Raw genomic sequence first — 16858 nt, forward strand, 5'->3', positions numbered from 1 at the left:
CCCATGTTACTATGGGCCATACAACAATCTGCTCATGACGTGACAGCAGTACAAATTGCCTACATGAAGAAGCTAGAAAACAAGCATGGAGGGGTGTAGGATATTGTCCTTCTGATGAGGATAGATATGTGCTATGTTTTGCAAATGGATGAGTGTAGCCAGTATACTATATGAGAAAAAATGATGGAGAGCTTGTGTGCAAAGGAGATGACGACCAAGCTTGCAGAGAGGGAGAAAAGAGTCATGCATGCTTACTTGAGTGCCCACACCCACCCTCTTGCCACTTGGGAGGTCACCTCCCACTTAATAGGTGCCCATTCCACACTCCATGGCCACCAGGATGCTGACCTGAAGTACAAAGAATGATCAATCCCTACCAGATCTCAACCCAAGTTGCAGATGACTATGTTGTCCTGATGCAAATGCTGGTTGCCAAATCTTGTCCTTGCTCTTCCAATCCCTTGTAGCTCTAAGTGTTGAAGAGACCTTGAGATGCAGATACTTAATGATTTATTGTGAAGGGCTGGGAGCTCTATTTATAAGACCCCTTTTGCAATTTCAGGGGGGTTGGCCATCCCACAACCAGGCCTACTACACCAGCCAACCAGCCCACTGCCCCTACCGGACCTGCCTATTGCCTAGCCCGTGTTACATGTGGAAGCTCTAGGGGTCTTCTTTCAGCCCTAAACACCATCTAGGAACATACTGATGCAAAATGCATGTGGAAGAGAGAGAAGAGAGAGAGACATAGCTAAGTATTCAGTATAATCACATGATGTACAAAAAGGTACAACTGTTCTTGCAGCCATAGGCTGCCTCCTTGAAAAGGTATAAACCATAGTCTAAAAGCCTAAGTTATGACCCAGCCCATTGCTAGACTGAATGCCTTAAACATCCTGGACACATAAAACCACAACATGCTGCAGCCGACAGCAATATTCCTCATTCATGATTGGCTGACAGCCTTATGTGTCCCTCCACAAGGTACTCCTGGCAAATAAGAACAGTACATGCTCCAAAATCTCGTCCTGATCCTATTCTGTATCTTGTTGCCTCTTCAGGATTAGCCGGTGTCTTCCACATGACATCCCCCTCTGCTAAACTTGATGACGGGATTCCAATCTGTACTCTTGGATAACTTTCATCATCCCATTCTCTATTCCCGTAGTCCACCTGTCATCCTTCCCACTCTAGAAACCTTTTCACTAAACACCCGGCCCGATCTCCAAATCCACTTGAAGATCTATGCATCTGTTCCATCTAGTCCCCATTCCGTTCCTACCGTGTCCCTGAACACTATCTCTAGTCTTCTTTCCTGAGAAATGAGTCTGGCACTCTCACTCCATTTCTTGGAGTATCATCCTCTCTTGGAACCGTTGCCTGAAAGCCTTTCCTAGTGTGCCCCAAGGGGCACCCGACTTAGAGGACTGCCATCCCCTTGGGCTTTGTGGAACACCAACAACCAACCTCCTGGGAATTCTTCTCTATCTTGCCTTGTGCCTCGTACTTATGCACTTTCCTGTGCCTTGGACCTATGCACCTTTTTCTGGGACTGAATCAGTGTTTAGCCTTGCTGAGCCTGATGGTCTGATACCAATGTTACATGCAGAAGCTCTAGGAGTCTCCTTTCAGCCCTAAACACCATCTGGGAACATATTGATGCAAAACGCATACAAGGGAGAGAAGAGAGAGAGAGAGAGCTGAGTATTCAGTATAATCACATAATGTACAAAAAGGTACAACTGTTCTTGCAGCCATAGGCTGCCTCCTTGAAAAGGTATAAACCCTAGTCTAAAAGCCTAAGCTATGACCCAACCCATTCCTGGACTGAATGCCTTAGACGATGAGCACATAAGCCTTATATATCCTTTGGAATAACTCATGAACTGGCCAACCTGCTGTCAGCCAGCTCTTGGACACATTAAACCACAACATGCTGCAGCTGACAGCAATATTCCTCATTCGTGACTGGCTGACAGCCTTCTATGTCCCTCCACAAGGTACTCCTGCCAAAGAAGAACAGTACATGCTCCAAAATCTGGTCCTGATCCTATTCTGTATCTTGTTGCCTCTTCAGGATTAGCCTAGGATTAGCCAGTGCATGTCTTGCACATGACAGCTCGACCAGCCACTAGCTGCATTCAAGCCCGGGCAGCCTGGGTGCAGCTGTTTGGCCATCTTGGGAGCCCATGGGCTGCCCGAGTCCCAACTGGCTGCCCAGCCATCCGTTCTGTGTGTCCAGCTTGCTAAAATGGGGCCCAAACAGCCCTGCTGCTGTTTGGCTGTTGTGCACTTGGTTTTGCAAGTGGAGGTACGTCACAAAAGAAGGAAGAGCAAGCGAAGGGAAAAGAAGGACAAGACAGGTGTGGAAGCCTTGCTTTCTTGTGTCTCCCTCAAAGAGATCAGGCCGCCAGTTGCCTAATGTTGTTTGGCTGTTGTGCACTTGGTTTTGCAAGTGGAGGTACGTCACAAAGAAGGAAGAGCAAGCGAAGGAAAAAGAAGGACAAGACAGGTGTGGAAGCCTTGCTTTCTTGTGTCTCCCTCAAAGAGATCAGGCCGCCAGTTGGTGAATAAGTGCTACTATTGTGACTTCATCAAGCACATTTCAAGGTTCTGTCAAAGGGCAAGAAGACAAGTTCCATAATAGGAATTTCAAAGACACATGTCACAGCTACATCTTTACCAATAACTGTTCCCACCTTTCCCACCCCATGTCACATGCATCATTCTCAATCATTGAATGCATGTGTCATGCTAGGCTACCGATTAGAATTAGGGTTAGGGTTAGAACTGGTAAAAAATCAGCTCATGTAGAGAGCCCCATTCTATAACAGGACAAAAGAGAATGAATGTGAATGGCATTAATGCAAGTTGCAGACTAACCAGGGTTGTCAGAACCTTCAAAAACATGCGAACAGTATGGGTTTTGAAAGTTTTGATCCTTAAAGGGGAGGCACTATACGCCTGGACAAATGTACACATACATACCTACCTACATAGATGCATGCATTCATACCTACCTACATACATGCATGCATTCATACCTACAATATATACACACATACATACGATATATACAGTACATAAGTACATATGTACATATATACATACATGCGTACGTACATATGAATGTATGTATATATGTATGCATGCATATTTTAAAGGAATCCACTCTTTTGATGTCATTCTCCCCTCTATTTCTTCTCTATATTTTTTCGCTTTTGCATTTCAAGAAAATTTCAAGAACCACACTTTCGTTGGTGCAACCCTGACATTGATATCAAGCAGGTTTCTCTCCACGATTTGTATCACGTGCACACGTTGACATGGCTAATTCCCTAGCTAATCCCTGATCTGGCAGTAAGTGTAGGATCAGTTTAGGGCATTTAACAGGTTCTGACAGGCAAGCCCAAGGTCCAAGTACCAGTCGGCCAGGTCATAGGCATCATGTAGATAAAGTCGGCACCACTAAAAATGAATTAAATGCTTGTCTCTGACGGCCAACACCACTCGGGCTGCTGTAGGAGTATTCCCATGAGCACCCAGTCTAGTCACAAGGCATTTGATCCCCCACATGGGCCAGGTCCATAGTCAGTCCTTAGGTCAAACATCAGTCCTTTTTGGAAGGCCAAAGGACACAACAGTTGTACAGATGAAGACATCTTTTTGTATCATATCAATATACTGAAAACACGGTTCATCTCTCTTCTCTCTGCTGTCTAATCATGGCTATTGAATTAGCGTTCCTAATCGGTAAGCTTAGGGCTGGATCAAGTCAGTCAAGGCTTCTTCATGTCACATTTGGTATCAGAGCATCAGGCTCAGCCAAGCTAAGCATTAGAAGTCCCAGGCAGGTGCACAGAATCCATAGCAAGAAACACAGCCAAGGTAGCAGTCATGGGGCTAGTCGCCAGCAGGTAAAACCACAGGAAAGCAGACCTAGGAGTTGTATGCTCAAAGGGGCATACCATTGGCTCTCAAGAAAGGTGGAGCAAAGGCATGATCATCCTTGGAAAGAAGACCATTACTGTGTGAAGGGACAAGGATTGCACGCAAGGGGACAAAGTGGAACAGATGCACAGTTTTCAATGTCAGACTTAGGATGACAAGTTTTCGAAGTCCATGTGCAGACAAGGGGGATGATGACAGTCATCCAATCAAAAGTCAAAGGATGGAATCCCGTCATCAAGTTTAGCAAGAGGGCATGTTATGTGCACACATGTGGACATGGCTAATCCCTGATTTGGCAGTAAGTGTAGGATCAGTTCAGGGTATTAACAACTTCTGACAGGCAAGCCCAAGGTCCAAGTACTAGTTGGCCAGGTCATAGACATCATATAGATAAAGTCGGCAGCACTAAATGAATTGAATGCTTCTCTCTGCTGGCTGACACCACTCAGGCTGCTGTAGGAGTATTCCCATGAGCCTCTAAATAGAAATCATAAGGCATTTTGATCCCCCACCTGGGGCAGCTCCATAGTCAGTCCTTAAGTCAGAAATTAGTCTTTTATGGAAGGCCAAAGGCCACAACAGTTGAACAGTTGAAGGCATCTTTTTATATCATATCAATATACTGAAAACACAGTTCATCTCTCTCTACTCTCTAATGATTGCTATTGCATTAGTGTTCCTAATCAGTAGGCTTAGGGCTCGATCAGGTCAGTCAAGGCTTCTGGATGTCACAATTTCTCCTTGGACCTCACATTGGCATCAGAGCATGGTTTTCCCTTGCACTCAATATTGGTATGGGAAGAGATGGCGTTAGAAGACATGATGCAAATGATGCTTCAAAACATGCAATTGATGGAGATGATCATGTTCAAACACAAGCAAGTCGCAGAACAGAGGAAACTTTGTGAGAACCAGCTTGCAATATATAAGAGACATATTCAACAAAAGGAAGTTCAGTTTGCAAACACAACTTAAATGGAAGAGATCTCCAAGATTTTCACTAGTGGTTAAAGCTAAGCAAGAGGGGTTCCCTTAATAGATAGAGAATTTCAAGGTATGGAAGCTTTCCATGAGTTTGGACTAGTGGTTAAACAATATGAGATGCCGCTTGTCAACTCTCAAGGATCGGTAAGCATTCACTGCCCAGAGTTGGTGGCAACAATAACAATATGTTAAAAAGGTATGCCAAAGATAGTCTTTAGGTCAGCACAAATAGTGAATGAGGTAGCCTAGATACTTCATATGGTGTCAATACACTCGTGATGAGAGAGCTTTTGGCAGTTGACCACACGCAAGAGGACCTAACAAAGAGGATGAGTCTAACGAAATTTAGATGGTACCCATTCCATTGGCTCGAACAAGTGCATAGGTAACAGACCTTCACGCAGATATACATATACCTAGATGAATCTAGGAACATGCCCAAATTCACCTTATAAGAAAGTGCAATTTATAACCTCATGGTAGTCATCCACAAGACAATAAACCATCAACTCCATCATGCATAGTATGGACTAGATACTATGACATCCCCACTAACGTCATCAATGCCCAATAGTGGGTATCATAGTCACAGGGGACGGAAGGGACGGACTGTTGGAACCGAGGGACGCCGGGTTGGGGACGGTTCAGCAACGAGGACGGCAGGGGACGGTCGGACGCCCCCCTGGAGGCGTCCCTCACAAGGGACGGCAATAGGAACGGGGACGGCAGTAGGAACGGGGACGGCTGGGAGCCGTTGCGCGCAATCAGACTGGTTTTTTTTTGGCCGTTTCTAGCCGTTTGCCTTGGCCGTTTCTAGCCGTTTGGCAAGGCCTTGAGCCTTTGAGGCTTGGGCCTTGGCCCTTGCCTCTCTCTTGCCTTGAGGCTTGGCCTTTAGGCTTGAGCCTTGGGGCCTTGGGCCTTGGCCCTTGAGGCTTGGCCCTTGCCTCTCTCTCTCTCTCGAGTCTTGCCTTTGCCTCTCTCTCTTGCCTAATATCTATATAAGAACAAGGCTACAAGGCTACAAGCACACACACACCCCTTCAAGTTTTCAAAGTTCAAGCAACTCTCTCTCTCAACTTTCAAGCCTCAAGCTACACTCAATGAGTGTATCTACTCTCTCTAGTCTCTCTCCCTCAAGCTTCTTCTAACTTAGTAACTTCCAACTTCCAAGCCTCTCACACAAGGCTCTACTCTCTACTATCTAGACTCTCTCTCTCTCTCCCTCTCTCTCTCTCTCTCTCTCTCTCTCTCATGGCTGTGGGAAGTACTGCAAAAGGTCATGGCCAAGACCGGAGTTAAAGAGGAGCTCGTGAAGGTGGAGGACAAGCTCAGCACAATTATCAAAGAAAACAAGAAGATGGTCGACTCTTCCATTACCGCAATCATAAACCGCCTCTCCAAACTCGAGAAGGGATTTGACAAAATCCAAGAGCTCGAAGAGAGAACATCCAAGCAAGAGGCTGAGATTTCAGCCTTAAAGGAGGAACTAGTGGAGGCCAAATTGCATGCTAAAAGTCAAGCGGCTGAAATCTCAGCCCTTAAAAAGGGGTTGGAAGCCACTTCACAAGGCAAGCTTGAGGATGGAAAATTTCAGCCCTCCTTTATTGAAGAGCTGAATACCATCAAGGAACAAAGGAGGATCATTCGAGAGGAGGAGGAGCAACATAAAGAGAAGACATCTTCATGGGTGGAGGTGATCACAGAGACGCAAAAGAAGATGGACGAGACGGAGAAATGGATCGAGGTCGCCAAGAAAGGGAAAGGTAAAGAATCGTCGCCATACCATCATCAACATGACCCTTGAAGAGGAGCAAAGGAGGAAGACCCGGGTCTTACATGTACGAGTGTCCGGTCTAAAAGACCGTGATGATGCGGAAGGGGAAACCAAGGAGCTCTTCTCTATGATGGGCATTAAAGCCACGCACACAAAGGCATGGAGAGTGGGAAAGAAGAGAGAAGGTAGTGCCGAGTCTTCTAACGAGAGAGCACTTATCATTCGTTTCCCCCTCCATGGAAGCGAAGAAGGACTTCTTGAAGAGACGTCCTACACTCAAGAAGACGGGAATATTTCTTGGAGATGACCTCACACTCTCGCAACTTGCCCACATGAAAGAAGTTATGACCGAGATTAGGGCAGCCTGAGAGAAAGGGAAAGTGGTCTTCTATAGAGATGGTAGAGTGGTGATTATGAAGAGGCGCTCTTCATGACAGCACGAGACCTATGGGACTACACTCAAAGTTGCTACTTGGAATTGTAATGGATCTCTACGCCTTGATGTAGGGGCTTTTGAGGATAGTTTCACTGGGAGGGACATCATCTTGTTAATCACCCTTTTTACAAGGCAGCCTAGGGCTATGGACTGAGTACCTTTTTGTACCGTATTAATATACTGGATTTCCAGCCTCTCTCTCTCTCTCTCTCTCTCTCTCTCTCTCTCTCTCTCTCTCTCGCTTCATGTCTGTGTTTTGCATCAGATTGTTTCCAGTGGTGTTTAGGGCTGAAAGAAGACCCCCAGAGCTTCCGCGTGTTACATTGGTATCAGAGCATCAGGCTCAGCAAAGCTAAACACTGATTCAGTACCATATGATGGTGTACAGGTCCAAGGTACATGAAAGTACATGGATACAAAGCCCAAGGCAAGGAGCACATAATCGGGAAGAGCTCCCAGGAGGTTTGTTGGTGGTGTTCCACAAAGCCAGAGGGGATGGCAGTCCTGTGAGCCAGATAGGTTCTCGGACATCGGTCCCAAGGGAGGATTATCCTGCAAGGGGTGATGTGAGAGTGCCAGACACCAAGACAGTGTTCAAAGTCAGGGCAGGAATGGATTGGGGACTGGAGGGAACAGATGCATAGATCTTATTCAGAGGCAGAGTGGTTTTGGAGACCGGGCCAGGTTTTCAGTGAAAAGGGTTGCCAGAGTTGGATGGATGACAGAGGGACTCCGGGAATACAGTGGGATGATGCCAGTCATCCAAGGAAAAAGTTGGAATCCCGTCGTCAAGTTTAGCAGAGGGGGATGTCATGTGCAAGAAATGCCATGACCATTCTTAGAGGCTAATCCAGAAGGGGGAGCCAAGAAAAACATCAGTAGAGCCAGGACATGGAGCACAAAGAACCAGTTTGGACAAGGAAGGCTTGGGGAGCTATCGGCTGAGACAAAACAGGCTGTCGGCTGAACCAAGACAAAGGCGACTACAAGCGCATCAAGAGCAATGAATTATTGTCCAGTCAGCAGTCGGCTAGCTCTCCATTAAGATTAAGAGACTATGAATAGCAAGTGTTGCTCCTCATTCTATTCATTCATTCCTTTATGGAGTGGATCCTTAGGGTCCAAGTAGGGACCATATTTTGGTGTTTATCACCCTTTTTACAAGGCAGCCTAGGGCTGTGGACTGAGTACCCTTTTGTACCATATTAATATACTGAATTTCCAGCATATCTCTCTCTCTCTCTACTTGCTCTTCATGTCTACGTTTTGCATCAGATTGTTTCCAGTGGTGTTTAGGGCTGAAAGAAGACCCCAAAGCTTCCCCGTGTTACAGTGGCACAACTGGATATGATTTATGTTCTATCTTTGGAGAACTTGCTACTTGGCTTTCCCCATCAAAATTGTTTGATGTGCATTTGATACCAAGTTCTATACCCACCATAGTCACAAGGGACGGGGGACGGGGACGGGACGGGGGACGGCCATAAGTAGGGAACGGGGACGGGGGAGGGAACAGCACTCAAAAAATACTTTTTTTAAAAAGTTTTTCTACTCCACACTTATTCTACTTTGGAAGTATATCAAAATGAGCACAAATTTACACTAAATACGCCAATCAAAGAGTGAAGGCATTGACGGTTGAGGAGGATGCTATGGTTGAAGATGGCTTGAGCCTTGAGCAATGAGAGAGAGAGAGAGAGAGAGAGAACCGAGAGGCCTAGAGGCTTGGAAGTTAGAAGACTCAAGAGGCTTGAGGGAGAGGTGAGAAATGAAATGAGATATTAACGTCCTCAAAAGACAACAATTGGTGGATCTGATACAATGTCTGTGTAAGAAAAGCTAAAACAACTAAACAACTAACTGAAACTGAAACAATAACTATGAGGAAAAGTAAGGTACTAGGAGCTCCTAATGGATAACATCTGGGGAGGAAAACTCCAGCAACAAAGGTAAGCATCATATACATCACTATCCAAAGATGTCTCTCATCGGTCGATGGCGGATATCCTCAATGTCCTCCATGGTGAGTACTTGGATGTCTCCCATGCCGTGCTAGTATGGTCCTGATCCTCTGTTGTAGTCTCCGCCGGTGTCGAGATGGGCCTCTCATGTTGGGGTGCCTGGACCGCCCCAGCTCTATAGCCCGATCAATCAGTGTACCTCTGGTGCGGCTATACTCAGGGGCTAGCTGCAATGCGTGCTGGCCTGACTGCTCAATCTCTGGCCGAAAGAAGTCTATAATCTACCTCTGTAGGTGTCTCCCTCTCTGATCCCCTCCCTCTCAAGAGACCCTCTATGTCTACGCAGCTCCAGCAAGTATAATCCGAGCATCTCTGATCCCGGTATCTCATGACTCTAGAAAGTGGTCCGAAACCCTCTCTGAACAAGCAGTGAAAACGGCCTCGTATCTCATAATATACTGGACAGTGATGACAGATGTAATGTAACTCTGTCTCTGGCTCCATCTAGCACAACTGACAAATCCTGGCCTCAGCTGGTACTCCTCTGAATCTGCCAGTCTCAATCTCTAGCTGGTGGTGTGAGGATGTGCGCATCTGACCAATAGCACACCGTACCCCATGAGAAAGATGAGTATCCATGTAGCTGGGTCTAATCACAAACCCATCCTCCGTGAGCTGGAGAAGATGATCTCTATAGAAAGCCATCTTCGTACCAAGCTCGTGTGTCGGCTGTATCCATGTCCTCCTAGTGTCCAGCTGAGTCAAGTCCTGCCTGATAAGTCTAGTAATCTCTGCCCGTGTGAGAGAGAGGGAGAGTGCATCCAAGGAGTACTGAAATGGAGGTAGCCTGTCCATACTAAAGCCATGCAGTTGGAACCAAGCTGTCATCTGTGCATACCAACATGATCCGTCTCCCTGTGATGCCAACTGTCGTGAAGACTCCAAGGCTAAGCGAGCATATCTGTCTCTAGGGAGAGCCCAAGTGCTATGTATAAAGGAGACTGATCGAGTGAGTGCCTCTACTACCAATGGGGGGGTAGCCATCTCTGCACAGATAATATCATGTGGTACGGAGGCCTTGGCCCTAATCATCCGGGAAATCATAGAAACCAAGGGCCTCTCCATACATCTTCATCCATCAGTGCTACCAGCTCGGCTGTGGTGATCCACTGAGGGTCCCCATACTCCACTCCATACAGCATGGCTGAAGTGACCAAAGTGTCAAAGAGCCAAGAGCTTTGTTCGAGGTTCCTGAAACTGAACCTGCGAACACATCCTCTCTAGTCTCCCCAATGCTGCATAAGCTCTGGTCAATCTGGTCTCCGCTGCTCTCCTCAAGGGAAATAGTGGGCCACTAAAAACCACACCAAGGTAAGTATATGCATCTGTATACTCCACTGTCTCCTGACCATATGTAAAGGTGGGTACTGACCTCCTAACCCACTGTGTTGTGGTGTTAAACACCATCACCTTGGTTTTACCAAGGTTAACAGACAATCCACTGTCCTGTGCAAACGTGTGCAATGCATCCAAATGACGCTGCATCCCTTTGGAGAATCTGAGATCAGCACAATATCATCAGCATACAATAACAGCGGAATCCATGTCCCTGCTAGCTGTGCTCCTCTGTCACCCTCCCGCTCTACATAGTCCGAAACCTCATCCACATACATCCCAAATAAGGTGGGAGAAAGGGGGCAGCCCTGCTTCACCCCAATAGTGGAGAGAACCATCTCAGATATACCTTGAGTAGTACGTACCTGCCCCACAACTGTCCTGTATAAAGCCATGATTCCCCAAATCAGCTCTGTGGGCACTCCCATCTCCTGTAGTCTGCGCATCAGTTTGGCTCTCGGTACTGTGTCAAAAGCTTTGCGGAAATCCACAAAGCAACAATAAATCCTCCTGTCATATAATCTGCCCTCCTCAATAATAGCTCTGAGTGCCAAGATATGGTCAAGAGTGGAGAAACCTCTCTTGAACCCTGCCTGCCCTGATGCACGTATGCCCTCTCTCTCTGCCCATTTACTCAACTCCTGCTCAAGAATAGATGCATATAATCTAGCCAATGTGTGACCAATCATGATGGTACGATAATTCCCAGGAAGCATGGGATCCCCTGACTTGAAGATAGGCACAATCGTGGACATATTCCAAGTCTCAGGAAAACCCTCACACATGGCTCGGTTAAACATCATAGCAATAAGCTCTGCAAGCATATCTCTGGCATGAATAAAGTGCTCTACTACCAAACCATCATGATCATATGCTCTCCCAGTCCTCATCCTGTCAATAGCTTTCCTTACCATCTCAGCAGTAAAGAAAGCACATGTCTCTGGGCATGGCTCTGATGGGTCTGGCAGGGGCGACTGTCCTGGTGCTGTGTACAGGGATGCTGCATGCTCACCCCAAATCTCTGTGGAGGTAATGGCTGGTGATGGTGAATGCTCATGGAATAGTCTCCATGCCTCGCCTGAGTCCTGACTCATAAATAACTGATACAAATCCCTCTCTAACAGAGCAAGATAAGCCCTCTTCTTCCGTCGCACTAGGCGCCGGAAGGTAATCCGTGATTGTCTGTGAGTGGTAACACCCATGAGCACCTCTCTCTGTAATCTGATCCTCATCTCTCTGCACTCCTCATCATACCAGCTGTTCTGGGGCATGTTCCCAGATCGTCTCCGTGTAGGCTGACTATGGGGATATGCCTCTGATGCTGCAGCATGAAGCGTCTCTATCAATATCTGAGTGAGCTCATCTAATGGCCGTCCCGGCTCCTCGGCACATAAGCGTCTGTATATCTCATCCGTGTACACGCTGTCAGTCTCCCTCGTAAAGGTATAACGAGTGTGTGTGGAGACCTGTCCCAATGGAGCTGTGCTGAACTGAAATGTGAGAGTGAAGGACAAGATAGCATGATCCACTGCTACTCCAACCGGCCTAGTGCCTACCATAAAATCCTGAAAAGAGGGAATGAGACTGGGCTGAGCCATAACATAGTCCACTGTACTAGCACCATGCCGATGTGGAAAGCTAGTGAAACCGCCCGCTGTTGGGAATCTCTGTAGGCCATTCAGGATGGCCAATCCATGTGCAGTCCCCATGTCTATCAAATACCGCCCATACACAGTATGTTCCTCATCTTGTGAGAGTCTAGATAGGCCCATATCCCTAACATCAAGCTCCCTCAACATCTCCTCTGAGGTATCATAAAATACTGTCTGGTTATGGGCGGTCCTAGCATTGAAGTCCCCTAGGAGAATGATGTCACCATCCCTGGAGAACTCCCAAATGTCATCATCCAAAATAGAAAAGGGAGACTGCCCGCTAGGTGATGCAACCTATGTTGTGAGCCATAATCTATGAAGTCACCAAAGAGGCTGAATGTGAATTGCATTAACACAAAATAAAGGTTAATGCAACTAACGCAAATCATCAAAGTTGACAAACTAGTTGGCCAACTTAAGTGGAACCCCTATCTCTCTCTTCTGCAAGTCTTTTGGAGCAACAAGCCAAGGAAGAGGTCAAGTCTTGAAAGAGTAGCAAATTTAGCCCAACAAGAGCATCAAACGCAAATCAATCCAAGGCTTTGTATTGCAATAGATTTCAAGAATTGGGAGAAGGCTACATGAGGGTTTCTCGCAATATTCACAAAAACTTAGTGTGGAGTTTAGCTTGCATCAAGTAAAACAGAATCCTTTGTAAATAGTTCAGTTTTATTAGTTTAGCAATGAATAATAGCTTTCCCCAAACGGAGCCACCACAAGCTAAGGAATAGAAATTAGGAAGTGTAAGATATGGAGGAATTTGAAGAGGAAGAGGGATCCTCAAACCGGGTGCAATGCCGATGCCTCCTGTGCTGGCTTGAATGTTGACCCCATGGGAGAGACAATGTTATGGCTTGTGTGATTGAAATCAAAACAATGCAAGCACTTTCGTGAGAACACTAAGAGTGCTCAAAGCAGTCATTTTGCTTCCCCGTCGTGCTGTATGACCTAATTAATTTCTTGATAATTGTTGGATAATCATGAAGTCCGCGCTACAATTGTCAGTGGGGTTCGTGTTGATATGGAGCTAGCCATGCCCTTCTACTCCTAATCATGTAGGTGACATCATGTAAGTTTCTGAGTGATACACTTGGGGTTTTCTAGAGGCTTTACAGTTGTGCGTTAACCTTTCTTGACATACTGAGATACAATGGGCTCGCTTATCTACTGCAAGTAACTTACCATGCAGCCTTGGATTAAGGTTTCTTCAAAATGGCCTATTAAGCCTGTGATTGCAAAGACTGAAGGCAAAAGGCTTGATGTGCGTTTCAATGAAAACTCAGAAACGTATGAAAGGGAATGAAAGGAGAAGACCTTTGCAAGGGCGTCTTGAAGGGGCAGGAGGTCGATGCTGGTGGCGCTCTGGAGTTGCTCTCCCGCGGCAGAAGAGGCGAAGACCAGGTGCTTGCGGCGGCGACCCCCAAGCAGAGTAGAAGTGAAGACGGAGCGGGGAGGAGATGCCAAAGAAGAAGTGCAGCAGCATTGCGCAATCGCCATCGCTGCCATCCTCTTCTTCTACTTCCTAGCCTTTTTCGGAGTGTGTGGTTCATGCTTTGAAATGGTGTTTATTTTCAAATTTATCGATTATCGTAGAACGTTTTGTGTGCATATATATTTTTCACGCTCCAGCCATTAATTAATTAATGGCTGTAGGTGTATATATTCACACTACAGCCATTAATTAATATACTAAGGTTAAAACCTTAGCAAAATGCCATTGGCGACTTTATAAAATTGAAAAATGTGTGAGAGCCGGAAAATGTCCACATCGGAAACCCCCAGAAGGCACCCTCCAGAATCCTCCACGCACCAAGGTTTTAAAATTTTAATATTCCTAAGGTTCCTTCCCCTCACTCATAAGGTTATCTCCATTCACTAAAATAATTAATACCAAATAGAAATTTGGCACCCATATTGAGAACGTTTTGTGTGCATATTTATTAATTCCATTGACATGGCATTAATAAATGAATATAATAAAGTAATACATTAAAGTTAAAGCCAAGAATAAACAACATTTAAATATCTAAAATTTCACCAAGAACGTTATATTTCATAACGATGAAACATCATCTATAGATGTAGCCTTTCAATTGAGTACTTAGCGAAAGATATAGACATGGGAGACAAATCTAACATAAAGCTTTTTTTCCTCACTACCTCGTAAACAAAGAAGCCAACACATAATTTACAAGAAACATGTGTCTTTTCTTGGTGGGAGCCCAACATATTTCATAACTATACATGTGGAAAACCTTTCAATTGAGTACTTAGCGAAAGATATAGACATGGGAGACAAATCCAACATAAAGTTTTTTTCCTCACTACCTCGTAAACAAAGAAGCCGACACATAATTTACAAGAAACATGTGTCTTGTCTTGGTGGGAGCCCAACATATTTGGCGAGTGTATGTGACAAAGGAATAAAGTCCTCGCCATTCACAATCGCTTGTTTGAATCTTACTATTTTTTCATGCACAAAAAAGTAGGTATTGTTGAAGTCTTCTTCTTTATTTTGTTCCTCTCCATCCACGACAATCGGGTTTTGGCGACTGCTACCTTCCGCACATCGTTGATTTTCATGATCATTTATTGCATTGTTTTCTGCATAGGAGTACCTTCTCATTATTGCATCCATGTAAAAGATTGTCTCTGTATATCAATGCATTGCGTTAGAGTTTTCATGACTTTTTAGATTGCACCAGCTCTATTTCTATCCATGCCATTGCCTATTTTTGGGATAATCCATGATGTTGCTGGATAGTATTTACCAGTTTGCATCATTCGGAGTAGTGTGTTCTCCAGCATTGCACCTAATTTGTTAGGAATATAATTTTCCATGAAAACATAAGCTCTTTCAAGCAAGTTTGTTGGTGCAGCAAAATAACGTGAGAGCAACATAACAGTGAAGGGGAGAGCGATGACAGTGTTGCTGCTACTAGTGACAAGGAGGTTTGTTGTGTTTAGCTGCACAGAGCTGGCTGAGCAGTGAGAGAGAGAGAGTGTGTGTGTGGTTTTTTGTGGGTTACTACCTCCTAGAGTCTTAGGCCAGGGGTGTTGGTTTTGTTGATTAGCTGTGGCTGGTGTCTGGTGATGCCAGAGAGTTTTTTTTCCTTGTTGAAGTACAACTCGTGATAGCCAGAAGCTTGGAGAGTGGTCTATTACAGTCATGTATCTTGTGCTGGAGCTGGGTCCAAATATCCACGAACTCTATTTTAAAGATCCCTCAATGTTTGAGATTGTATACTCTGATAGTGATACAGGATATTGGTCAGTTGTAATTTACATAGACGAAAGGGAATGGGCAGATTATGAGTGGGTATTAGAGGAGGATGGTTCTGAGGATATTTTGGATATCCAACTTTGTAGAGATGAGGATTTGTTCTGAAATAAAATCTGGTTTATGCTCTTGGGTCTGGTGTTCTGGGTGTGTTTGTATCTGAGTATGGAAGTGTGACACTCTATAAAGGCGTAAACAGCTTTACCGCTTCCGTGTCATCAACGTACACATGAGCAACATGCAAGCAACAAACTCTAAGTGTGCGAAAGAAGACATGTGGATCAAAGTGTGCGAAAGAAGACACGTGGATCAAAGTAGGTGCAACAGCCAAATGAATCAATTCATTAAATTGAAAATAAAAAAACTGGGTACAACCAAATCAAGTATTTTGAGTGCAATGAGTGCAAACCACGTGGATCAAGCCAAATGAATTAATTAATTAATTTAAAAAAGATTTTGGGATGCTTATTGGTGTTTATTTTAAATTTATTAATTATCGTATTTTCTCATGGGGTTCACTATAAGTAAACCCTATGTATCATGTGCGTTCAAAGCCTATTTTAAAAATCCCTTATCTATGAATTTTTGATGAATAAAACATATCCTTTTTCTATTAAACCTGTGAATAGCCACTTTAAATGGTACCCTTATGTATGTAAAAAATGTGGTAAAAAAGGATTTTAAAAATCCCTTCTATTGAACCCATGTGCTCCGCTGACATATTTATGAGTGACCCCCCCAGAGCACATTTTGGTGATATAATTACCATATTTTTTTCGAGAAGAGCCTTAAAATTATATTTAAAAAAAGGTTACTTAAGTACTTTCTGGTTACAAAAAGTCTATGCAAGGCACCATTCTGTTACAAATAGCTTATTTAAAAAACTTAACTTAGTCATCTAATTTAGTTTGAAGCTGAACAAGATCCAAGATGTTCTTTTCTCTAGGTTTCTATCTTTTATAGATGATGTAACCACTTCTTTCTTCTTAGCCAAGATAACTACTTCCAAACAATCTTCATCATTGGAGTTATCCACGTCCATTAGATATTGTTGAGATAGTTTGAGGTCTTTGTTGATATCTGCATCCAACTTCTTCTTGGTTTCTTTCATACTATTTATGATCTGCACATGTATATGAAACTTCATACTTGCCAATACATTGGAATGTTTGTTATGAAAAATATGAAGATTTTTAAATAACTAGATAGACCATAAATAACGAACTCTGATAGTATTCCATAGTGCTATAGAACAATTAGGAGATTCTCCAAGAAGAATTTATTTCCATCATGAATGGGTATTTAGGTGGATTGGTTTTATACACTGATCAAGAAAATGCAGGGCATCCTAAATTTTCACACAAGTGAGAAAGATGTGAGGGATGAATTCAATGTCCCTCTTGCACATTTTACATCGGCCATTGC

At 44.5% G+C, this 16858-nt stretch overlaps 1 protein-coding gene across 1 annotated transcript in view; it reads right to left on the minus strand.

The window, feature by feature from the left end:
• Positions 1-13718, minus strand: part of LOC147608545 (uncharacterized) — a 53934-nt gene extending 40216 nt beyond the window's left edge. Inside the window, exon 1 of the mRNA XM_086789081.1 lies at positions 13468-13718. Coding sequence (XP_086645207.1) covers positions 13468-13659 — 192 coding nt within the window. The 5' untranslated portion in view covers positions 13660-13718. The remainder of the gene's footprint in view (positions 1-13467) is intronic.
• Between the last annotated feature and the right edge of the window lie 3140 nt (positions 13719-16858).

This window comes from Cibotium barometz, chromosome 53 (assembly GCF_041138505.1).
Source record: "Cibotium barometz isolate CiBa-2024 chromosome 53, ASM4113850v1, whole genome shotgun sequence".
Taxonomy (NCBI): Eukaryota; Viridiplantae; Streptophyta; class Polypodiopsida; order Cyatheales; family Cibotiaceae; genus Cibotium; species Cibotium barometz.